Raw genomic sequence first — 26,403 nt, 5'->3', positions numbered from 1 at the left:
TCATTGAAGTGGAACCCTTTCACCTTGAAATTTTTTAACACTACATTATTTTTTGTACTTGGTTAATATTTCCACAATAATATTTCCATACTTTAAAAAATGATTAAAAAATGCAACATGTAACAACAAAAACCAGTGTAAAAGTAATTATATTTTGTTATTGTTATTATTTTTACTTAAGCAGCTTGATGAGCCAGACTTGTCTAATTATTTTGTCAATTTCATGCGAGAAATAAATCAAGCCCAAGTTACTGGCGTTAAAATAGAAGAGAAAACCGTAAACACTCTATGTAAACGCAGATAATACAATAAATTGAATACGCTTTTCTATTTTTACTTGGAATTTACTGTTTTTGACTTTTATTTGTTAAAAGCTACGGATTACTGCTTTACAAATAGTATCGAAGGTAATATCCACTTCAAACCAAATCATTGTTAAATCGGAAAACGAGCGCGATTAACCTTCCAATAAATGTGGTACGAAGTTCACGCTTCTCTAATTCAAAAACAATTTGTAGATTTTTTTGTATGTTATGATTTGTTGTCAATATGTAGTTCGATTTTATTATTTGTTGTTAAAGAGATTGCAGACGCCCTTGTACTCCATTAGCAGATGCAACCCTCGATAATTGTTTATAATTGACGTGTGCTAGATATTATAAAATGTAATAAATGTCAACTTTATTTCTCATTGAACTCTTTAATGTTTAGCAACAGTAAATAAGTGTCGGGAGAAAGAGATCATTTTTATGACTTTCAGTCGTAATTTAATCTTTAAGATCGGGTGATTTGTTTTTAGTCTAACACATAAATCTTAGGCTATTTATAACACAGTAGTAATACTAATCAGAGGATAGGCGTCTCTTTGACAAAACAAAAATATTGAAAATGTACTACATGTTGGTTTAAGTGCTATGTTATATTTGGAACGTATTACAAAGTGCAATAGAGACAATTAAGAAATATCCAGAAATCCATCAAATTTTATTATTCCAAATGCAGGATTCATGATATTTTTATATATTTGGTTTTTGTACGGGATTTAGAATCAATTTGAGTTTTAAATTTCCAACGAAGCCGGATTTATAAGCGAAAAGCCAAATTTTAAATACATTAGGCCCAAATATTAAGTGAGCTTAGTTTTAATCGATAATTTAATTGAAGGTGAATGACCCGGGTTTGTGGGACACCCAGTACCCATAATTAATTATAACAATATTAAATTAAAAATACTTTGGTAGTCCTTGAGAAATTGGGAATAAACCGAAATGGTTTTAAGCGTTGGTAAATTGTAAAAGTTCATCTTTGAAAAAGATGATAATATTTAGAAATTGGACACTTAACATTTCGGGACTGAGGGTAAAGTAAACTATCATTTCTATTTTAGTAAAATATTATTAAAGTGAAAAAAAATTATAGAAAGTTATTTCCACAGAACTTCCCTCACCCTTGAAGTACATTCTAACAAACCCCGCTTCTTTAAAATATTATAAAATTTGATTTTGTGAAACTTTATTCAGTTCAGAATTATGTTACTTTATTAAATTTTAGCCAATATTATTTTTAATTTAGGTTTTTTTACCATCTACACAATATTCCTGACGCATATAATATTTGACAACATCGAATCGGTCCGGCAGTTTCGGAGATTCAACATAGACGGCAGACGACAGACAGACGGACATACGGAAAAGGGAAACCTACTGTTTCATACTGTACGGATCATGAAACATTGAGAAAAGATGAAAATAATCATTTTTCAATTGTAATATTTCACAATGTAGTTCGGCGAGTATAATTATATTTCAATAATGAATCTAGATATTAAAATTCTGTAAACGCCAGTATTTTTAGTTCAAGTGCAAATTTCTATTTACTGATACGATACATATTTTTAAATGGCTATTAAGTCTGATTACATTGATATAACATATTTACCTAAATTTTTATTTTAGATTTCCATTATCAAAAAATGATAAAATGTTTAGACAGATATAAAAAGAAAAACGAGAATTAAGGCAATACTTTCTTGTTACAAAAGTTTGTGCAGATGAATTTGTTTAAGACGTGATTTATTGCAATATATCTTGGCAAAGTAGTCACATGTAGAAGATTTGTAGGCGTTAATATTTTTAGCTTGACGCATAATACATACATACGATGCATCTTTGGTGTCGCGACGAGACTAACGTTTTGTTTTTAAAAGGAAATCCACAATTTTTATAACGGATATTTAAGCGCTTTAATAAATTCTGATTATCATAATTTTGTTTCGTTGACAAAAATTTATACATACGAAAAGCAATAAACACTGATGGAAAAAATGTTTCTAACAATTATTTTGGTTATGTTTCCAATTAAATCAGAAATGTTTAATTTAAATTCGAAAAGCATTTGTTCCGATTACGTCAAAATTTTTACCTCAAAATCTTCTGTAAAATTGTAGTTACTATGGAAATTAAACTATGACATTTCACTACTAAACAAATGTTTAATAATAATATTTTTTCCACTAGTAGCATTACAATGGCTAATTGTCGACTTGTCTAGAGGTCTGTAATTTGGAAAATTGTGAACCTTGGTCAATAATGTAAACGTGAAGTTGGCCACCTAATGTGACAACTGTCCACAACTGTCAGAAAAACTGAGACATAACCTGAAAACGATCATTTTGGAAAATTTGCTTTTAAATTATGCCCTGGAATGATTTCCAAACCCTGAATTGATTATAAATTGAAGATAAATTGGTGAAACAAAGTTGATGAAGTTGATGGGAGTGAAAATGAAGTTTACGGGACTGAAACTGAATCATGGTTCCGATTTGGTTTGACTTGATTTGCCGTAGATGAGCTTTGGACGATTTCGGCGATTTTGTTTTTTATTGAAGATCGAGCCGTCGTTGTATCCTTCTGCTATGCTGGAGGATTTCCATTCCCCGTGTCGCTTTAACGATAAAAGGTCCATACCTTTTTCAGCCAAATTTGTCGCGGTCGCGTAAGTACGACGGAATGAGGAGGGGTACATGATGGTTCACTTTACAACATTTTTCACACAAAAATTTATTAAAAACGGGAAATATGGAGGAAATTAAAACAAAAGTTCTGGACCATTTCTGGATTGTCAAAAAATAATAAAATTCCAAAGCTTACTAAAATGACGTGAGTACACGTTTTTATTGATGCACTTCAGAAAAAACATTTTGAAAATTCGCAAACCTCAAATGGGCTACTAGTGGAAAAAATAGTATATTAACCACGTTTATGAAGCCAATTCTAGACCTCGCGCTTTAGAGCCCTCGACGCTGCGCGTCTCAGGTTCTAATTTGCGCTCGGTCTAGAATGTCTGTCTTCACAACCTTAGTTAATAATATACTATTACTTCCCAAGGGTAAGCTAAGAAAGAGTTGTAGGAACCAGTCCCGATGGTTACATGTTTTTTCGACGTTTCATGACCCCTAAAGTATAAAAAAATAAGTCTCCCCCGTTTCCATCCGTTTATATGTTTGCCGTCTGCGTCAATTTTTATTAGATAGATAATCTTCGAAACTACCGGACCGATTGTTGCCAATTTTTATACGTATGTTGTTATCGTGTAAATCGTAAAATGTTAACCAAAATATGTATGATCATGATTTATAAAATAATATACTTCTGCATGTGTGATTTATGAATCCTTGTTGAGTTCTTACCCTAGATATCCAGATTTTAAGGTTATAGGAGGCATGGTAAATCGTTAATCAAAATTAATTCTGAGGTTATGTAACTCCCTTGTGGATGTGCCTTTCAATTTTTCTTCTATGTTCTAATAAAACGCTTTTTCTCTTCACTTTTTAAATCTTTTTACTTCCCGAGAGTAAGCAAAGGAAGTATTGTAATCGAGTCCGTCGGCCGAATTTCTACTTTTATAGGTCTCCCGTTTTCGTCTGTCTGTCTGTCCGTCTGTCCGTCTGTCTGTCCATCTGTCTGTCCGTCTGTCCGTCTGTCTGTCCATCTGTCTGTCCGTCTGTCCGTCTGTCTGTCCATCTGTCTGTCCGTCTGTTTGCCGTCACGGATTTATATTAGCAGATAATCTCCGAAAGTACTGGGCCGATTGTTGTCAAATTTTAGTAGTGTCAATTGGTAAAACGCTAACCGAAATTTCTCTAATCATCCCCACCAATAATGTGATGACGTCACTTCAAAATTGTACATAATAAATAGGTTTTAAATTGTATAAAATAACATAGTCCTAAACATGTAGTTTATGACTCCGAATAGAGTTTTTACCCGAAACGTCCTGATTCTTGGAAAAAAAAATCAAAACTATAAAACAACATTTTACAATTTAATTTTGAATGTGCTGAACCGAATGCTTTAAAAGTTTGCAGATGTTTTAAGGTTATAAAGAGCATAATGAATTTTTAGCCAAAATATATTTACTTATCCCCTCCAAAAAATTGATGACGTCAGCTCAAAAGTTTGCTGAATAAATTCTATCTAAAATGTACAAAATATGATGAATCTGTACTTGTGATTTATTATTCCATTAACATTTTTTGGATTTGCGTATACAGGGTGACTCAAAAAAATTATCATTGTATTTCAGGAGCGAAAGCAGTTCTGTCGAAATAATTTTTTATTTTTTATTACCGGTTTCGATCTATACACACTGGCCTTTTTCAGACGATTTATCAAATGTATTCTTTACTGATAAAACTTTAAATATGTTATTTCTGTTTGACGATTAAAATTATAAATAACAAAAACTAACACTCTGCTGGGTTTTTAAAAACCTGAAATCTTGTAAACATTTTAAGGTTATAAGAAGCATGATAAATCGTTAATCAAAATTTGCTTGTTTATGATCCCTCCAAAAATGATGACGTTATCTTATAATTTTTGCGGAGTAAGGTTTCTTCAAATTTATGAATGTTTACGCTAGACATCCAGTTTTTTGGGAAAAGAAAAACCGGATTTATTCAATTAATTAACTAGTTCTCTCCTCTGAGTTGAGGAGACCAAATCAATCAAACTTCTTTTTCTTTTAACACAAATACATACTTTGATCTGCTGCTGCTGATACTGGGTATGAAGGTGGTATAGTCAAATTTAAAAAGTATAGACATAAACAGTTAAGCATGTACTGAGAATAAATTTTTACTTCCTGAACGTAAGCTAAGTAATCGAGTCCATCGGACAAAAAAGCTCTGTTTGTCTGTATGGTATCTGTGTTGACTTTTATTACATGTCTAATCTCGTAAACTACTGGACCGATTGTTGTCAACATTAGGAATATCGTGTACGTAGTAAAACGCTAACCAAAATTTGGATAAGCATCCTCACCAACAATCTGATTATGTTATTTCAAAGAATTCTATCCATTATGTCTTTTTCTCGAAAAATTGAGAATACGCAGTTCTTTATTTAATAAAAATTGTCATAATAATAATAATATTCAAAACATTCTGTTCGCCTCTGGCTCATTTAATAATTTTAGTCCTTTGTTTTGAGGCGACAAACTCATTCAAATCAAACACATTTGTACGTGACATTTTCCGATGTATAAACAAACACTTGAAGTTAAAGCTTGTTATTATTGCTGAGAGGCCATTTTTTTCTCGTCGGTTATCTAATTTAAATATATTTTACATTGTCCGCACTTGCCCCACGGGGGCTGCGAGGGTGTTATTTACGCCGTTGGATTGTACTTTACAGAGGATATTGCAAAATTTAATTTTATAATTTTCCTAAGAAGCGGGATTTGTTGGACTGTACTTCCAGTGCGAGGAAAGTTCTGTCCAAAATACGTTCGACCAATTTTTTAAATTTATATTTCTAGTCTTTGGTGGACAAGTTAGACGGTCTGAATCATTAAAACGAGAGTTTATAAATTCACATAGTTTTAAATTTCTTATCATTTTCTAAAGTGGTGAAAAAATCCAAAATTTGTCGACTGATTCACACCAACATTTGAACTGAAACTGTTTTCGAAATTTTATAAAATGTGGTACTCCTATATTTATGGTTTATGAAACCGCCTTAAGTTTTTCCCCCAGGGCACGCAAATTTTATATAGATAGTGTGTCCTTTTTTTTATTTCTCTGTGCCTGGCATTATATTTTTAACTTAATGTAGGGGTTAGCATAAAAATAAAATTTCCCCAAATCAAATTTTATAATTTTTTGAAAAAATGGAATTTGTTGAACTGAACTTCAGAGGAGAGGAAAATTCTGCCTAAATAACCTTAGACCAGGTTTTTTTAGCAAGGCATAGCCAAATTGGAAGAAAGTATTAAATGTGTCTTGTCGGTTTTACAAATGACCTTAAAAAATAGTTGTTTCAGATTTCTACAAAAATCACTTTTTTGTGAATATTTTTTGTCGAAATACATCTTTTAATAAAACCTTTATTTTTTGATGAATTTTTGATCAACTTTGTAGAGAAGATAAATAAATAAACGGAAAGATATACAGATGCAAACCTCGAGAAAACATTGATAGGTAGTAGAAATATTATGTTATATCATCTTAATTAGAATGTATTATATTATAAAAATCATTTCAAGGATATAAACTATGACAAATTCGAAAAATGGGTGTGATTTTTGAAATTTAAGCTCTACTTGCCATTACACTTACATCAGCAATGCTAGTCATGGCTAACTAGAGCAGAAATTTAAAAAATCACCAGATATTAAATTAAGATTTCTTCTGTAAACAAGAAACAGTCAACCCCTTCTCCAGATACTAAATGCAATGAAGTTTTTTGTAACATAAATATGCTTCTTTCTATATACTAACAACAATATATTAAAAAGAAAACAGGCTATAATAATTTTTTTTACATTTTACAGGTTGTCAGTATTGTAATTCTAGATCTTATCATCAATCAAGAGATAGATTAAAAAATGGTCAGTTAACTACAGGTGAGTTTTTTAATTACTCTATGAATAACCCTACATCTAACACATTATAAAAAGAGTATACATTCGAATTACTAAGAGTAAATATTTGTTTATATAAATAAAAAATGTTCTGAATAACTGTCGACGCAAGAACACGTACTGTCTGGTAAAAAGTGTTCTCAATTAAAAGTTAATGAACAAAGCGGTTAGTCACATTCACACATATGTTTTATGTAACAGAAGCCATAACTTGTTAATATTATTAAATTTTGCCGATGATTCAAACCGACGTCCCTAAAGTAACACGACAATCATTGCGATTACGAAGTACTAAACAAACCATGTAGGAAAAGGACAGAAATAAACATTATACACGTAATTAAATAAATCTGAAACTTTATATGCCTGAGTAGATTTTCGTTCTTTTCATAAAATATGATACCTATAATAGGAAAATAATGTTTACTAAGTTTGTTCAGGCAGCCCTATATGGATGAATCTCACGCAGTATTATGCATCTTTCATCTTCTAAAAAAGGTCTGTTAAACACCTTAAAGATCATGTTTACTTTTTATATTTTACACCTTTTGTTAAATCTGACGAGCAACGGACACGTAGCATTTATACAAAGGAATAATCCAGGAAGACTTTTTTTAAACTCTTTAAACGGGACGTTAATTAAATACAATCATAAATCACGTCCTACCCAAAACAATAAAAATACCTAAGCTGCTTGAAAATAAAGCTATAACTTTTCGTAACCTGCATTTTGTATTTTAGCTCTACATTTGTATAAACGTCAGAATAAAGTCCATATATTATTCGGTATTTATCTAACACGTAGGATGCGTTTGAGTTAAATTCACTCAAAGTACAACACTCTGTAACATGATACGATGTAATGAAACATCTAATTGTTGAAAAATGGTAAATTTGTTTAAGTGCGTGGGTGCGTTACAGAAAAAGTTGGGAAAGTATAACTGATTCATTCATGGGAGTAAGGAATAGATAACATTTAAACATAGTATGCGGCAGCGTTAGCATAAAAATGTCATTGGCATGATATACGTGGGATTTGCCATAATTTATTCAGAAGTGATTGGCCAGAATCGGTACACATGTTTTTCTTTTGATGAGATTACCAAACTACAGGAACGCAAGTACGTCCGCATTTTTGCGTCATATCTTTTCGGTAAAAATTATTTCAAATTATTAACGAAGCCATTCCCACGCACTAAGATTTATCACCGAAAGCTTTGACCAAATACTGTGGATTTAAATGAAGACAGAAAGACGCAGTTTTTTTGACGTTTACTACTTATTGTATTTAGAAAATACAATTTTGACGGCTATTTGGATGGTGTAATTAAGTGTTTTATTTTTTTACAGAGGCGTATTCACAAGATGACAGTCCAAATACAACACCTTCACGATTACTTAATTCGAATTCGTCGTTCAGAAAATGTCCCAAAGAACTCAATACGAAGTGCCAACAAGCTTGTGTTATAAGAAATGGAAAAGTATTTTGCGCGTGTTTCAAGGGGTTTACGCGGAAAAATAAAAAATGTGTAGGTAGGTATCAGCATGTAGATAATTAAAATGCTATCCGTAATAAATACTTAATTATAACTACTTTTTGTTGTGCAGTCTCATAACTGATATTTCATTAATTCAAAATTTGATATTTTTACAAGTTTTGTGGTTTCAGTAAGCCTGACTAATTTAATTTTACCACATATTTAAAATTATGAATAAACATACTGTTTGTGTACGTTTAGGAGAACAAATTCTAAAGAAGGAAACATTTTTGTGAATCTAATTTGTTCGTTAGTTATGTTATACAAATATAATAAATCATAGCTGATTCATCAGCATTGAGTTGGTGGATGGTTTGGAATAAATTGATGAGGCCTACTGAGTTTATCTTAAAAACTGACAGAGGATCTGCAAAAACTATTTTGGAAACGTCTTGTTAACTATTTTTTGAAAAAGTTATATATTTTTTTAATCCAGTAAAACGACATCTGCAAGTAGTAAATGAGGAATGTAGACCAGGTAGTAGTTTTTAAGCAGTTTCGACATATTAGTAAAGTTCAAACACCCTGTATGTAAATTATTTTACAAAACTACATAACGGTGCTCCTTCATAACGTGAGATCAGTAAAAATCGTTTTCTAGTTGAAGCTGGATTTCTATTTGTTTTTCTTATATACAGTAGACGTTGAAAATGAGACCAGCTCGTCCAGCTTACTTAATTTCCAGATTATAAGATTTTTTCCAGCGCATATTTTAATGCAGTATCTCCACTTAATACTAAAAATACAAGATTTTTGGTACTATTTTGTTTTTTACCTTTGTTTATCCACAATAAAAGGGGGTCGGTAAAAAACATCAGATACTTCTTAAATTTAAGTGTCTCAGCATGGAATGAACGCTCTTTTAAGCTAATGAAGAGAATGCTTAAAAATATATATCTTTTACTCCGAAAAAGCTGACACTGAAACCAAATTTTTATGGATGTGTTCTTAGTACGACCCAAATCAGGCTGACCTGAAGGACAAAATATGAAACAAGTGTCATAAAACTCATAATATATAATTTAACTAAACAAAAAGTGTATGACTGATGATTTTTGGCTTAAAATTGTAAAGAAGTGCCTTTATTTAAATAGTATACTAGGTGTTCCACTATATTTGTTCCACTTCAACGTCTCAAGTGTTTAAAAAGACACAAAGACAGAAGTTTCAAATTTTGTTTAGTCAACATAGCGTTAAGAAATCGTGTTATTAATTTTATATCGACCGCTTTTAGTTTTTGGAAATGATTTATTTTTTCATACAAATTTAAATGGAAGGGGGATGTGCTTTTATCTTTTTAGTTTAATGCTTAAGAAAGTAAAAATTAAATGGTGATTTCCTTGGTTACCCGTTTTACTTTAATAGTTTGAAAGTTCTGACTCTTAACTGATATTCCTTTAAAATAATCGTAAAGTAACTACATCATTGGTATTATCTCTGTGGTACTTTCCTTCCAAGTAACGTCAATTTCATCATTTTAAGTGTTTTTAAGTGTTGAATTTTTTTAACCGTGGCTTGACATCATCTTATGTGATATACTTTTTGTTTGTCAAAATGAAATAAATTGCTTTTAAAATTTATCGCAAATTAACAAAATGCCGGGACACACTCGGCTTTGCTGTAATTTTTTTCAGAAATTTAGCTGGCAAATTTAGACAAAGGTAATAATTTTTAACCCTTTTATTTTTATTACTTTTCGAGCGTAAGCTAAGAAAGTATTGTAATCGAATCCATCTTCATGTTTTTTCGAGGTTTCATGACTCCCAAACTACGAAAAAATAGGTTATCCGTTTCTATCTGTCTGTCTGTTTGTAGTCGGCTATCTCTTTGGACTTTTATTAGACAGATAATAAAAATCTAACCAAAATTTGTCTAACCATCCCTACCAATAACGTGATAACATTCCTTCAAAATTTTGTACAATAAACATAACTTAAATTTCATAAAATAGGATACTCCTAGACTTATTGGAATCTAGTATGTTTTTGTTTATTATTATTATTATTGTTATCGTTTGAATCTACTTCTTCTTTAGTTACACAATACGTACCCAAGCACTTAAAGGTCCTGTGATAGGGATGTCTGCTTTGTAAGAATACAGTAATGGCGCACCCGCTTATATTTAATAACTACCTTTTCGGACGCGGCTTCGCTCGCGTAGACGATTCGTTATGTTAAAGAGCATTATTATCAACCTTCAAGTGAAAAATGTGTTGAAGGACATTAATACAACTTCCAGTAAAAATCGACATAAAAAATGTTTGCTCATAAAAAATTTGTCACCCCCTTTCATCTTCTTAGGGGTGAAATCTCGAAACAATCTGAAATACGTGTTTCATTATTTGTGTTGAAGAGTATTAATACCAAGCTCCCCGTAAAAATTTAAATTTACAGTAGAAATATTTTTCCATACAAACTTCGCCACCACTTTTCACCCCCTTAGAGTTTGAATCTCGGAAAATGCTTAAATACGTGCTTCATTATTTGTATTGAAGAGCATTAATACCAAGTTTCAAGTAGAAATTTAAATTTACAATACAAATATTTTTCCCATACAATCTTAGCCACCCCTTTTCACCCCCTTAGGGGACGAATTTGGAGAAATCCCTTCTTAAACGATGCCTCCAGTTTAAAATGAACATTCTCTCCAAATTTCAATTTTCTAGCATTAGCGGTTTGGGCTGGGCGTTGATAGGTCATTCGGGACATTGCCTTTTATATATAAAGATTAAAAAATGGGGGTTGGTGGTATAAAGGTGAAAATTTAGGGTTATATGTATTTATTGATGCCAAATCTTAAAAAAAATTAAAATAAAAAATTTTGGCCAAAAAATCAAAATTTTTTTAGGGTGGGCCACCCTTATCACTGAGAGGTATAAAAAATAGTTTACAACTTATTCACAGATCTACCGAATATACATAAAAAATTTCATACAAATGGGTCAACCCATTTCGGAGGAGTTCGGTTACAAACACTGTGCCGCAAGAATTTTATACCTAATGCATTATTATTTTAGAACAAATTTCATTACCATAGAAAAGGTTATACTGAGTCGACCTTAAAAGATAGACATATGCTGTCCGGGACTTTTCTTTAGAACTTTTAGAGGGGAACAATTTCGTCATACATGTTTTTTACGTAACTTTAACCGTTTAAGCAGCGTAAGCAACGGAAGCTGTCAAAGGAGGAATAATTTTCCCGTTTTTCCCAATTTTTCATTGCTACTTCGCTCCTATTGATCATAGCGTGATGTTATATAGCCTATACATAGATACGATAAATGGACTATCCAACACAGAAAGATTTTTTGAATTGGAACCAGTAGTTTCTGAGATCAGCGTGTTCAATTAAACAAACACTTCAGCTTTGTAATATAAGTATAGATATTAATAAAATAGTAATTAATTAATTATCATAATAAGAGCTCCTCACCCAGAATAATATTCATAAAATATCTAATTAATTCGTCAGTCCTCTCTTGCGTTTTAAGGAAACAAAATCAATCATTTTTTCTTTTAAAACAAATGAAATAAACGTGCTAATTGGTCGAATTTTTCCGAAGTATATAAAAGCGGGATTTTTCGGAATCTACCTCGGGCGCTAGGGAACTTCAACCAATTTTTTAAACATTCCCCTTAGTTTAGTTTGAATTTATTTTGGTAGCAAATTCTCTTTGTATAATTTTTTCACATTTTTTTGTTTTCTCGACATTTGTAAAATATCACGATGATCCATTTTCTGATTGGATAAAAAGTTTTTGGTTTTCCATTGCTTTACGCTAAAAAGTACCCAAAATTTAAAGAAACGTCAAATGTCTGCCGCTACCTTCTTATTTTTTTAATTTAAAAATTTAAAAAAAAATTAAAAGACAAATAAAATGGATATCTTTTTCGGAAATTCAAGCAAAAAAATTTTGTTCAAAGTTTTAAAATTTTAATTTTTGAAACAATTTAAATTTTACAGTGGAACAAGTAAAAATGTTCAAATAAATCTTTGAACATTTTTAAAGCATTTTATCAAACAAATTCATCTCAGATATTAGGCCAATACAAGAGTGAAAAAGTATTCTACTACCTCACATATAGAGTACATTTGAAATAAGAAACCGATTTTCGAAAAATCAAAATTGAAGTAACGCTTTTGTGGTCTTTACCATTCTAGATTTCAGACTTCTATTTTTTCAAATAAGAGAGAGATGGAGAGTGGAATGGTTAAATTGATATCGGCAATTAAAATTTTCTAAAGCAATGAAGCAAACGAGTTTCATAAACCTTTTGAAAACATCTATATTTAATGCACTTAAACAGCATACTTTATTCTATTTGAAAATAAAAAGGTGATGCCATTAAAAATAATAGTGATGTAATGCTCCTCGTATTATTGATTTCTTTGTGTTATTTAATTACTTATTAACTTATTATGAATCTCAAATATTCACTTTGTAATAAATAAGTAAGTAATTAAAGTGAAATAAGTACTCAGACAGCCGTTAATTATCAATTGGAGTCGGAACTGGTAATGAATATTACTTTTGTCATAATTCCCATACATGTCACAACATCTTTCCTTAGAAGCGTATTACATAGTTAGGTTAAAGGTGGTTTTTATTGCCTTTGTACACAGTGTTAAACATGCTGATTCTTCGTCAGGCAGTCACTTACTGCAAAATTATGATAGGCAGTAAAATATGACTAAAATATCAAGCTTACGACCAACATAAAATGGCATCTGAAGTTTATGAAAGGGGCGTGGCCATGAAGAACTAAAGAATCTGCATGTTGAATCTCGAAATAGAAAACCATTATTGGTGGCCGATAGTGTGGTGCAATTTTATAGATTTTTACTCCATTTTATAGCTTCCTTAACTTTAAAAATGAACTTATTTTCTGAATTGTCCTTCTATATATAAAACGTTAAACAAAGCTTTCATATAATAAATTACTGTATTCAGTTTGGAGGATTAAGAGAAGGCAATATCATTTAGTAGTATAAGACACTGGAACTTAAAGAAACTTGCTAGTACTAGTGCCATATCTAATGTAGTTTCAAAATAAGTGATATGTAGACCATTCATTTTACTGATGTCTCTTTTCCAACTAAATTCTGTGATTCTCTTGTACACTTACAATTATTTTACAAATTATTATAATAAAAAATTATGATTAATTATTATTCACATACGCTTGTAGTGACAGATAATCTCCGAAACTACCGGACCGATTGTTGTCAAATTTTAGATGAATATTAAGAATACCAAGAGTAAAATGTTAACCACAATTTGCCTATTTATTCCAACCCACAATTTGATAACACGACCTCAAAATTTTGTATAGTAAATGCTGTTTAAATTTTATAAAATAACACATCCATGTACTTGAGTTTTGTAAATCTGCCTTGATTATATTCTTATTTTTGCTTACCCTGAAAAAATTAATTTCATTAAATTTAAAATTAATTTTAAAAACTGTTTGCCGTTTTGAGTTGTACTAGCACTCAAGATTCCACCATAAAATGTTGTTAAGTAAAACATTTATGGGCTGCCTGTAATTGGCCAATTCAAAAGAAATGTAGACATTTCATGAATGAAATTTATTGAATTATGTAGTTCAATAAGTGTAAATTTCGTATTTACTGTCAAGGTACTAAATATGTTTTTCCTTGTGTTTTTGAAAAGTAAGTTCCAACTCAAATATTTTATAATCAGTCGAATAATAGAATTCCTTGAATTTTATTCAATCGCATTTTTTTCCATTGGAAATGCAGTTTACTGCCAAATATTAAACTGCTGACAAAATTTTAACTTCCGAGCATAAGCTAAGGAAATATTTAACAATATCATGTTAATTTGGCGAATGGCCAATTTCATAGTTTGTCGACATTTAATAATTCATGAAATATGAAAAAGTAGGTCTCCCGTTTTCGTCTTCCTTTTGTCTGTCGTTTGACTATGAAATTTTAGGCGAACCTTAATAATATCCTATAGATGGTAAAACGTTATCAAATTTTATATTATCATCTTCACCAAAAATTTTGTTAAGTAAAACGTATTAATTCGCTGATCAGAATTAATCTCTATATTTGCTCCTACCCTTCCAAAAACTGGATGACGTCATCTTAAAATTGTTTAGTCAAATCTTATTTGAAATCTATAGTTTCAAGCATTCCTTTATCTATGACTTAATAATGTATCCATGCGAAGCGAATTTTTCTGAAAGTTTGGCAAGATCCTAGCACTAACTTCGAAATGATTACAGAATAATGATTCAAATTTATTTCTTCATCACCTGTAGAAAGTTAATGACAGCATCTCAAAAATTTATTAAATAAATATTTATCAGGAAATATGCTCCTCCGAGATGCAACATTGTTTGACTTTTAGTAATATGTATGTTTATTGTAAAGAATTGTTTACACCGGATGTTTAAAAAATAATGAATCAGTTAATTTTATTGATGCAATCAAGAATAGCTTATCTAGTTTCCCGAAAATTCTGGAAACATGCAGCTATTTTTTATTTTAATATACGTATAGGCGTTATCATAAAAGAATTCAATTGACTCAAATTTAAGATCACCTGTTATGTGTGATAAAAGTTCTAATATTTTTCTTGTGATACTATAGTATTTTATAAATTGTATTTTTTTTTCTATCTATCTAATCGTTGTAGTTTCATATTAAATATAAAACATATACAGAGTGAGTCACTAGGCGTACGTTCCTCGAGATCTAAATTTTTAGAAATAGAAAAAAGTCAAAGACAAAAGTTGTACAGTTGTTTGAAGACTACACTCTAAAATCATTTTTAACTATGCAGAGTGTTTTGTTGTTAAGACGTAACACACAACTTAGTTTTTTTTTTTTAATGAAATACATATCTTTACATATTTTGACGTTTCTGCAATTTTTTACTTTTTCTAAGGGGCACAAAAAGATAAAGTAAGAAATAATAATAAAATACAAGGTGTTCTATTTGAAAAACTGAAATATCGATATCTGAAAACTGTAAAGTTTTGGATTTTTTTGTATACACTCTGTATATTAAAATTTCATTTATTTGATACCACAACACAGCGCATAATATTTCAATAATATTTGAGTAACGTGGCAACGTCACATCGGAATTTCAAAAGTAAACTGGTTGTAAGGTTAAGACCAGGTCAACTAAAAGATATATAGGGTTTTTCATAAAAAAAAGTTGTATGTTACGCCTTAAAAATAAAACACTTTGTATAGATAAATATACTTTTAGAGTATAGTCCTTAAAGAACCGTACAACTTTTGTCTTGGCCTTTTTTTTTATCTCCAATAATAATTAATGAAATATTGAGGACCGCGCGCTTAGTGACTTATCCTGTATTTCACTTTTGTTTAGTTCCTTTTTATTTTGTTAAAGTGTTTGACTCAATGACTCAAAATATTTACTTACATAAAATGGCCAAATAAGTGTTCTGATTAATCTGAAATGAACGCTTTTTTACGGGAGAGAATAGAAAATAATAAACGATCTTTTGCTGATGCCTTTTGCGGAATATTAGTTGGTTTTTACCATAAATGAATGCACAAGTAATTGCTTCTTCTGAGAAATAATTAAGCTTTTTGCTACAAATTTTACGGATTAGTTCAAATTTGTTCAACTTGGTTGACGTAACCACAAAAACTACAACTCACTGTCCAGGAACCTTAAATGTTTATTCCAAAACAAACCATCGTCATAAAGACTTCTTGTGTTTAAGCATCTTCAGTTGTTTAGTTTTGACAAGTTTTTAAACGTATCAAAATAGAAAATCTTTGTTAGCTTAAAATATTCCAAAACCAAATTATGGCAAGGTACTGACTCTTTTTACTAATATTTACTCCTTCTTCAGCTAAATGAAAAAGTTTTTTCATTTTATAGATATCGATGAATGTCAATTGGGCATTAGCAATTGTCAAAAAAACTGTATAAACATCCAAGGATCTTTTCGATGTTCCTGCCCAGACGGCTTCCGACTATTGCCTGACGGCAAATCTTGCGAAGACATCAACGAATGTTTGCTCAGAAATGGTCATGGCCCGTGCCAAGATATGTGCCAAAATACAGAGGGATCGTATAAATGTAGGTGCCGAAATGGCACACATCTGGCCTCAAATGGCCACTCCTGCACAGATTTAGACGAATGCCACGAAGGAAGATCTGGTTGTTCACACGGATGCATTAGCACTCACGGCAGAGTATACTGTACCTGTCCAGTTGGGTGGCAACTGAGCTCCAACTGGAAAACGTGCAAAGGTAGGCTACTTCACAGGCAATTAGTTTCATTTGGTTACCAAATTTATTTCTTCTTCAGTAATTATTTATAAAAACATTAAACTGTAGTATTTTTGTAGATGTGAATGAGTGCGCTGATCCAAAGATTAAGGAAAGTTGCGGTCACGCTTGTGTAAACACGGTGGGTTCATATTATTGTGCTAAAAATGCCTCGATGGAAATTCGTGATATAATGGCCGATCAAGCTCTAGACGATGATGATGATTACGAAGACGAGGACGATTACGGTGGTGAAGGAGAAGACTATGAGAGTGAAGATGAATACACTGACGAAGATTATGAACAACAAAACGAAAAAAATGAAACAGCAAATGAAAAACCTGAGAATGGTGAGAAGGATACTGGTGAGAAACACAATGACGGTGACGACGTTGCTGATAAGAACAACACATTATTAGTAGATAATGAAACTTTTGAAACTAGTTATAAAAAGAATAGGTCTAAGTTACCCCCAGAATACGAAGATTCAGTCAATAAGATACCTGAACTGCATTTTGAAGAGGGTTTTGACGACAAGCACCTAGTTAATAACAATGTCATACAAAACAAATTTGAAAAAGTTTCTGACCATGGTAATAATGAAAACGAAGACGATGCGGTTGGTAATAAAGATACAGAAACAAAAAGAGATGATTATGACGAAAACGAAAATAACGACTATGAAGAAGAAACTAAAGAAGACGAACAAGACTACGAAGACGAAACTACCACAGTATCTACTGAACCGAACCCCGATACTACACCTGTAATACGGTTTACTTTAGAAAGGTTACCAACAACGTTATCGTCGATTAAACAAAATTCTTATACCACTAATAAACCTAGCACTGATTCTTCAGTAACTGAAAATGAGGACTATGATGAAGAAAATTATACGAAAGAACCTGAGAATATACCTAACAACAACCTGAATTCAGACAAACAGGATTATATTACAACGACGGATTCTGTAATCACAACAACTGAAAGACAGTTTAGCACCCCACAAACTACAGAACCAGAACGTAACGAGAATAACGAGAAAAATAATAATGCAGATTATGATGACGATAATGACTACAGAGAAGAAGATTACGACGAGGATGACGAGGAAGATGACGACGAGGACAATGGATGCACTGAAGGATATTATTTAAATGACGACGGTGATTGTATTGGTAAGTTTACTAATAGTATTGTTACGTAGTCATGTCAAACGGTTTTTGTACAAATGCTGAAATTAATCAGATTGGAACAATAACCCAAATCCAGTGTTTACACGTAATTCAAAAGATACTTACTTTTTACAATTTTTCCAAATTTTCATTAATGTTTGGAAATTTCACTTTCTAAAGATTTCAAAAATTTTTTCTAGTAGTGTAGTGATGGTCAGAAATTTTCTTCCTTCTTTTAGATGTTGACGAATGCGAAATCGGTACCTCTGAGTGTTCACATGGATGTCAAAACACAGATGGAGGCTACAAATGCACTTGTCCTAGCGGTTTCGAGTTATCTTCAGATTTTAGCAATTGCCACGACATCAACGAATGTGTTACTAACCCTTGTCCTTACAAGTGTGTTAATAAAATAGGCTCCTACCACTGTGAATGTCCTGAAGGATATGCTCTCTTAGCTAATAATAGCTGCAGTAAAGTATCTTGTCCTCATGGACACACAATTATTGATGATGTCTATCGATGCATTTGTCCAAATGGGTATGTTCGCAGCAGTAACGGAGTTACCTGTGACGACGTTGACGAATGCGAAGATGACCACGGCTGTGCCCATTCTTGCGTTAACATACCAGGTTCATACTCTTGTACATGTTACGACGGTTACTATTTAGAAAGAAACAACAGAACCTGCAAAGACATCGACGAATGTCTCCGGAAGAACACTTGCTCGCATAAATGCGCAAATACCATCGGTAGTTACCGATGTTCTTGCGAAGAGGGTTTCGAATTAGACACAGATCACAGAACTTGTATTGACATCAATGAGTGTGAACAAAAACACTTCAACTACTGCGATCACTTATGTGTTAATTTTGAAGGCGGTTATGAGTGCACTTGTAAATCAGGTTTTCGGCTTCTAGAAGATGAAGCCAATTGTGAAGACATAGATGAGTGTGCAGAAGACAATGGAAATTGTTCGCATACTTGTAAGAATACCATGGGTTCTTATCATTGTGAGTGTGACGAAGAATTTGAACTAGACACAGACAATCAAACCTGTGTCGATTTGAACCCTTGTAGAAATGCCAGGTGTTCACATATTTGTAGAAATGTGGACGGTGAAGCTGTTTGTGAATGTCCTGATGGTTACGAGCTGGAAAACAAAACGTGTGTTCGCATAAATCCGTGCACGATAAACAATGGTGGTTGTTCCCATTTTTGTGAATTAGTAGGGGACGAAATTAACTGCTTCTGTCCCGAAATGCACGAACTCGAAAACAGAACACACTGCGTTGAAATCGATCCATGTTTAGAAGACAATGGAGGTTGTTCGCATATTTGTAACTTTGTCAACCACTCAGTGATATGTTCATGCCCTAAAACTCATGATTTAGGAAACGACACGCATTGTTACCGCAGGAATCCCTGTTTAGTTGACAATGGTGGATGTTCACATACTTGTAATTTTGTCGATGAGGAATTATCGTGCAGTTGTCCACACAACTACTATTTAGAAGGCAGAATCTGTTACCGCGAAGATCCCTGTCTGATTGATAATGGTGGTTGTTCACATGAATGTTATTCAGACGATGAGGGACTAGTTGAATGTTCTTGTCCTGAAGGATACAGTTTAAGCGAAAAAACATGTGTTCCGATTGATCCGTGTGAAATCTATAATGGGAACTGTTCGCATATTTGTTCTGTTGTTCATAATGAAGTTGCATGTTCTTGTCCAATAAACTATGATTTGATCAATGACACACACTGCGAGGAGATAGATCTGTGCAAAACTGATAACGGAGGCTGTTCGCACATCTGTCAACATTCACATGATGGTGTACATTGCTCTTGTCCTTTAAACTACTATTTAAACGGTGATGGAAAGAAATGTGTTTTGGTGGATCCTTGCTCGGACAAAAATGGCGGATGTTCCCATATTTGCAAAAACGTTAATGGAGAAGCAAAATGTTCCTGTCCGGACAAGTATAATTTAACTGACGACAAAATGTGTACGCGAATTAATCTATGTTCTATCAAGAATGGAGGTTGTTCTCATGAATGTGTTGAAGAAGGAGATGACATATACTGCCTCTGTCCAGACGGCTACAAACTAGACGGTAAAACTTGCATTTTAGAAAATCCCTGTGTAATTAACAACGGTGGTTGCTCCCACAAATGCAACAACGTCGGTGGTACCGTACGGTGTTCCTGCCCAAGTTACCATACATTAATTGGCAAAGAATGTATTCAAGCCAATCCATGTCTCGTAGACAATGGAGGTTGTTCTCACGAATGCGTTTTTGAAACCGGTGTTATTTATTGTCTATGCCCCGACGGATATAAGCTAGACAAAAAAAATTGCGTTAAAGAAAACCCATGTGCCATTAAAAACGGAGGATGCTCTCATATTTGCGAATTTGTTGACGAACAAGCTATTTGCAAGTGCCCACCAGATTACGAATTAATCGGTAAAACCTGTTCCAAAGCAAATCCTTGTTTGGTTAATAACGGAGGTTGTTCACACATTTGTACGAACAATAAAGGAAATGTTAAATGTTCTTGCCCGACAGGATTTAAGTTAAACGATAAAATATGTATTCAGGAAAATCCCTGTAAGCAAGACAACGGGGGGTGTTCTCACGAATGCCGGGTTATTGAAGGGAGGCCTCGCTGCTTTTGTCCCTCAGGCTACATTCTCAGACCTAACCAAGTCGCTTGTAAAGAAATTAATGAATGTAAAATACGTAAAGGGGGTTGTTCGCATGGTTGCAAAAATGTACCAGGATCTTACGAATGCACCTGTCCAAGCGGATTCAAATTAGGATACAACAACAAAACTTGCGAAGATATTAACGAATGTTTGTTGAACAATGGTAACTGTCAAGTGCTGTGTAGAAACTACAGAGGTGGGCATAGGTGTGACTGTAACAATGGGTACGCTTTGCAAGACGATGGACGATCGTGTAAGACCATTACGTTCAACGAATGTCGAGTGCCAGCAGATCCTACTAATGGTATTATCAGGTGCATGAACACTCGTTCTGATAAAATTGGTTTTGTGTCTGCGGGTACAAGATGTATGGTTTGGTGCGATGAAGGTTACAAGCTTATAGGAGAATCAACAAGGACTTGTCAGAGTACGGGAAGTTGGGGGAGTCCTACGCCCTATTGTTCTGGTACGTTAAGTGAAAATTGAAGTTAAATGTACTAAACACTAGTTTTAGCTGCTGCTTGTCCCAGGTTACCTCCAATTCAAAACGGGTGGCTTTTACCAAGTAACTGTAACAACGGTTACACTTACTCTGGAGAACAATGTCGGATCTATTGTAAAAAAGGGTACAAGTTACGTCAAGGAAATGGAATGATTTCTTGTAATCGTGATCTGAGCTGGAAACCAAGCGAATCAGTACAAAGATTTCATGACATCTGCGTTCGAGGTAGCTAGAAAAATATGAATTCTCACGTATGACACTTATATTTTCTAGACATTTCGCATACGTTTATTAAATGCCCGGGAAATGGTCAGTTAACTTACACTTTACCTCCTGGACAACGACATATGTATGCTAAGATACCACAACCTGAAACAAATGCTAACTGGATGAAGTAATACTCACATCCTGTTTGTTGTTTTCACTATCATCCTTGTTTTTCAGAGATGTGAAATCTGATCCTACTTGGGGGATGCAGTTAGGGACGATACTACCAGCTGGAAGAACAGAGTTAACTTTTTACGCTGATGGCCAAGAAGCTTCAATCAATTCGAACGCAACAGCTTGTAAATTAGTCATAACTGTTTTAGATATAGAAGATCCTAGGGTAACTGCGTGTCCGACAAATATGGAGTACACACTTCCCAGAGGCCAAACTAGTCAGTTAGTGTTTTGGAAAGAACCCGAGTTTAGTGACAACGTCGGCATTGCTAATCTTTATAAATCAAGAGTAAAAATAGACATTTTATTGTTTATAGACGGAGATCATTTACAACAATTTTTAGGAACCAGGAACAAAATTTGGCATTGGGTTACATCATATTAATTATGTGGGTAGCGATGAGGCCGGAAATAGAGCTTTTTGTCACTTTACTGTGAATATTAAAGGTTATATAATCGCTTTTATGTTGGTATTTTTGACTTTTCTTTCCATTTTAGAAGAAATCGATGCAGCACCGGAAAATTCGGCCGTATCAAATTTACAGAGAAGATCTGACCAATACAGAGCTGTTCTAATCTGTCCAAGTGGCGTTCAGTATATGTCTCAGTCACCAGAACATTATAGCGTAAGCTATGAATAAAATAGTTCGTAGATTTTTAAACAGATATATAATTCTTTTAGAATCAACTTACAAACGAAGCAGGATGTTACTGGAGACATGTTAGAGTAACAAGACCAATAGAGCCCCAAACTTACCGAATTCCAGCGCATAAAATCCATAAAGAAAGTAGATTACCGCCCCATTTAAGAAAAAAACATAGATATTTTGATTGGTATGATAAGTGTTGTTGATTTTTTTTATTAATGTGTATTAGTGTCATTTTTGCATATTATAAATAAGATTTTTTGAATGCTTTATAACTGCCAATATTTTTTGTCATACTTAATGTAAGACTAATAAAAGTATTCTTATAAATAAAGAAAAATAAAATGGTGATCTACTTTCATTTTTTTACTAATACTGAAAAGGAACAAGTAGACGACAATTTAGATGCAGGATCTGTTACAGAAAATTGTATATTGTGGCGACCCTCACTTAACTTGCCTTTGAGATTTTTCGCCCATTTAGGATATGATTTAACGATTTTCCAACGAATATTAGTCTGCGGTGCTGGAAAGCGCACCAGAATACTTCTTTGGCCTTTGTTTAAGAAAAATGTTTGATCGGGTGGACAATGCAGTTTTGGATACGGTGACTCTTAAAAATTAACATAGAAATGTTTGTCTTTAATGGTCGTTAGAAACTTACTAATGCACAGTCCTTTCTTTCTGATGACCCATTTTCCAGAAATGTCACAAATATATCTTCCTTCTCCCAGAAGTCTAAAACCCACAGGACATTCCAGATGACACTTGGTTCCTGGACTGTTTTTGATAATTTTGCGTCCATACTTTGTAAAAGTATCATATGGTAAGGAGTTATTTCGGTAACACGTTATGAAACCATGTTGTGGAAGATCTAAAGGAGGACACGAAGGAATTTTTTTCTTATTCACGTAGTGATCGTTTTGAAAATCCTCTTCACAATAGTATGACCCAATCGTATTAACACATCCACGTGAACACAATGATTTAATAGAGGCATCTTCACACTCGTCTACATCTAAAGAAATAACAATATGAAGCATAAATCTTTCAATAAAAATTGTTACTTACCTTGACAAGTTTTATAATCTGACATCAATTCCATTCCTTCTGGACACGAGCAGAATGCACCAACTCTTGTGTTAATGCACAAATGGGAACACCCTGGATTGAATTCTTCACATTCATTAATGTCATCGCAGGAATGTTTGTCACTAGCTAATCTGGTTCCATTTAAATGAGAACAGTCACAAATGTACGAACCATATGTGTTTGTACAAGTGTCTTGGCAAGGCCCGTGACCGTTACGAAGATGGCATTCGTTGATGTCTTGGCATGATTTATAATCTTCAGATAGTCTAAAGCCTAAAGAGCAGTCGCAAACATATCCGCCCAAACTGTTTCGGCATATTTCTTTACAACCACCGTTTTTTATTCGGCATTCATCTATGTCTAAAAAAGTCGAAATAGAAATGATTGTCTGTACTATCAGTGATCACTCACCTATACATTTCTTGCGATTTTTAGCTAACCTATAACCTTTCAGACAAGAGCATTTTGTTTTACCTTTTGGTCTGCATATCTGGGAACAACCACCGTTCTTTATTTTGCATCTACTTTGTTTTCTCGGAGTGCTACTATTATTAACAAAATTAGACGATTTAACATTCATTTTTTCTGTGCCATTTTGAGCGTAAATATCGAGGTTACCGTGAGTGCTGTTTAAGTACTTAAGCGTATTGTTTATGTGTACGTAAGTAAGTGTGTTATTTATTGACCTTGCGGTGGTAATTTCAAGGATATTGTCTTGATTCTGTTTCTTCCTTCGTCTCCTTTTTTTGCGCCTTTTTTTTCTAAACTCGTTTGCCGTTGTGTTAGAAAAGCCAACATTTTCTGTCAGCGACATTTCCGTTGTTCTGTTCGATTCATTTTTATTTTTGTTCCTTTTTCTTACTTTCACTCTATATTTCTTATTCTGTTTCATAATGTTTAGATTTTCACCAAAATTTGTAATATTTTGTGTTATTAGGTATGTTTCTTTGTCGTGGTGGCTAACAGCGTCTAACATAATCGATGTAACGTTTTTCTCTACATCTTCAGTTTTTGTAGCGTTTTGTGACAATGCTGTTATGCCTAAAATACAAATCTCTCTTTTATGTTTTCTTTTAAATTATTTACACACAATTTTTCTCCTGATTATAACTGACCTTTAAGTTTTAACTGATATGTATTTTTCGAATATAAGCTTTGAGGTTGTTCTATTCTTAATTGGGTAAACAAATAAAAAAGGTGCATATCAATAAATTAAAGTCCAAGATTTCCGAATGTTGAAAATTACTAAAGTAAAGCAACATTTTATCAAAGTTTAATTAAGTAACATTATTAAAGCGGTTGTTAGTAGTATTTTATTTTTTGTCTTCATTTTTATACATATACTTAGTAAATGCTTAAAATTTGTGACATTCCAGGACGCCTCTAGTGTACAAAAATAGGTTCCCCGTTTGTGTTTGTCTGCGTGTCGTATGTCTCTGTTGATTTTTATTAAACAGATAATGTTCGAAATTACTGGACCCATTACTGTCAAATTTTGTATGTATGTCACGTTAGAAAATCGTGTATATAATAAAACGCTAACCAAAATTTGGCTAATTATCCATATCAAAAATTTGATGGCGTCCCCCCAATTTTTTTATTAAACGCCACTTAAATTTTATAAAATAATTTATTTCTATACTTCTGGTTTATGAATCTACCTTGATTTTTTACTCTTTGAATCTAAATTTTAATACCGTTTTGCTCCATTGTAGCTTAATTAATAATAATTAATCGTTCTTTTGTATTTATTTTTTTGATCATATTTTATAAGTAAAGATTAATGAAACGATTTTAATGAAACAACCCCAACGGTTTAAATTTTCGACATATAATTTGTGCGAAATATTTCGACAAGTATATCGTAGAAGTGAAATATTTGGTTTAAAAAACAAAGAATAGTTGTAGAAATAGTCGTATTTTAATTATAGAAGATCAAATGTTAAGTAATTCACCAGTAAGCAGCTGCTTCGCTTTCTGTTCATGTTCTTAGGCTATTTAGAGTACATTGCGTATATATACATATATTACGCGGTAGGCGTAATGATTGGAAACAACCAATGTAACTTTTTTATTGTTCTTATTTTTAGGTCACGTACTCTTCGTAATCAAAACATGATCAATATAAGAACAGACATAAATAAATCTTAATAACTATTAAGGATTAATTGAAAGTGACATTCGCATTTGTTTGTTGGCGATTAATTTTTGCTGTATCATCTGTACCACAAAAAAGTAATAATAACAACAAAACACTCCTGCTGATAATCAATTTCTTTGAAATAAATATATTAAAACTATTTACAGGAATTATATCTTTTAACAAAATTAAATGAATGTAAAAATTGATAGATACACTTAAATATAATAATATTTTGGCTATAATTTAAACATATTTTCGAATTTTTGATAAACCTAAAACAATAAAAAAATTATAAAAAAAAAATAGAAACAGTAACACTGACTGAATATTTATTTGTTTAATACTTAGGTTGCAGATTTATTAATTTTATTAACTTTACTTACCACACAACAATATAAAGGAGGTGTGTATAATGGTCACTTTTAAATGCATATCTTTTGTCAAAATCTGTAAATACTGTCACAAAAATTGTACCTAATCTAATACGCAGCGAGTGCTTTAAAGAAATGACTCTAACCTATGTAGATATGTTTACTATCTTCCTGATTGGCGCTCTCTGTAAGCTGAAGCGCTAGTGAAAAAGCTTACGAGTTCATTTTAGTTGCAAACATCACGTTCAGGGAAATTTATATCTTCAGTGGATCGCGGAGACGACAGAAATTTTAAAGAATACAGACTTCACTTTTATTAAAGTGTAATTTATTCTGTACTGGGTCTAAGTTACAAAAGAACTGGACGCCGTCTTTTATGTATTAGATAATTTTTTTGTGTAATATTTTCTCATGGTTTATTTAACCGATATCTCACTCATCCATCAAGCGCTTGGTGGTTCAGCTGAATAAATGAAGTTAGTTCAAAACCTTGCCTTACTTATAGGGGTTGTCATAAAATAAATACTCTAAAATTTTACAGAATTAAAATTTATAATTATCCAGCAACACTGGATT

At 32.5% G+C, this 26,403-nt stretch overlaps 2 protein-coding genes across 2 annotated transcripts in view; one reads left to right on the top strand and one right to left on the bottom strand.

Annotated features, from left to right (window-relative positions):
• Window positions 1-22,571, top strand: part of LOC135128083 (fibrillin-1-like) — a 30,008-nt gene extending 7,437 nt beyond the window's left edge. The window contains exons 2-12 of the mRNA XM_064054908.1: window positions 6,832-6,903; window positions 8,272-8,454; window positions 16,355-16,729; window positions 16,828-17,925; window positions 18,162-21,098; window positions 21,147-21,359; window positions 21,408-21,528; window positions 21,579-21,864; window positions 21,920-22,022; window positions 22,074-22,201; window positions 22,258-22,571. Coding sequence (XP_063910978.1) covers window positions 6,832-6,903; window positions 8,272-8,454; window positions 16,355-16,729; window positions 16,828-17,925; window positions 18,162-21,098; window positions 21,147-21,359; window positions 21,408-21,528; window positions 21,579-21,864; window positions 21,920-22,022; window positions 22,074-22,201; window positions 22,258-22,428 — 5,687 coding nt within the window. The 3' untranslated portion in view covers window positions 22,429-22,571. The remainder of the gene's footprint in view (window positions 1-6,831; window positions 6,904-8,271; window positions 8,455-16,354; window positions 16,730-16,827; window positions 17,926-18,161; window positions 21,099-21,146; window positions 21,360-21,407; window positions 21,529-21,578; window positions 21,865-21,919; window positions 22,023-22,073; window positions 22,202-22,257) is intronic.
• Window positions 22,568-25,991, bottom strand: LOC135128086 (fibrillin-2). The gene is made up of 5 exons (XM_064054915.1): window positions 25,840-25,991; window positions 23,725-24,354; window positions 23,293-23,673; window positions 22,886-23,239; window positions 22,568-22,834 (listed from the first exon to the last, which is right to left on the bottom strand). Exons 1-5 carry the CDS (start codon window positions 25,886-25,888, stop codon window positions 22,581-22,583), a joined length of 1,668 nt encoding a protein of 555 aa, XP_063910985.1. The 5' UTR covers window positions 25,889-25,991; the 3' UTR covers window positions 22,568-22,580.
• Between the last annotated feature and the right edge of the window lie 412 nt (window positions 25,992-26,403).

This window comes from Zophobas morio, unplaced genomic scaffold (assembly GCF_036711695.1).
Source record: "Zophobas morio isolate AGI-343-1 ecotype UQ-CSIRO unplaced genomic scaffold, CSIRO_AGI_Zmor_V1 ptg000012l, whole genome shotgun sequence".
Taxonomy (NCBI): domain Eukaryota; kingdom Metazoa; phylum Arthropoda; class Insecta; order Coleoptera; family Tenebrionidae; genus Zophobas; species Zophobas morio.
Note: the sequence above shows the minus strand (reverse complement) of the source record. Positions and strands in the feature narration are given on the sequence as shown.

What these genes read in the sequence shown, in the direction of transcription:
- LOC135128086 (XM_064054915.1), bottom strand. Translation starts at nt 25,888, where the DNA reads ATGCATTTAAAAGTGACCATTATACACACCTCCTTTATATTGTTGTGT. An exon ending in CTCCTTTATATTGTTGTGTG is followed by an intron (nt 24,355 to 25,839) that starts GTAAGTAAAGTT and finishes TTTGTATTTTAG; the next exon opens with GCATAACAGCATTGTCACAA. An exon ending in AAATCGCAAGAAATGTATAG is followed by an intron (nt 23,674 to 23,724) that starts GTGAGTGATCAC and finishes CGACTTTTTTAG; the next exon opens with ACATAGATGAATGCCGAATA.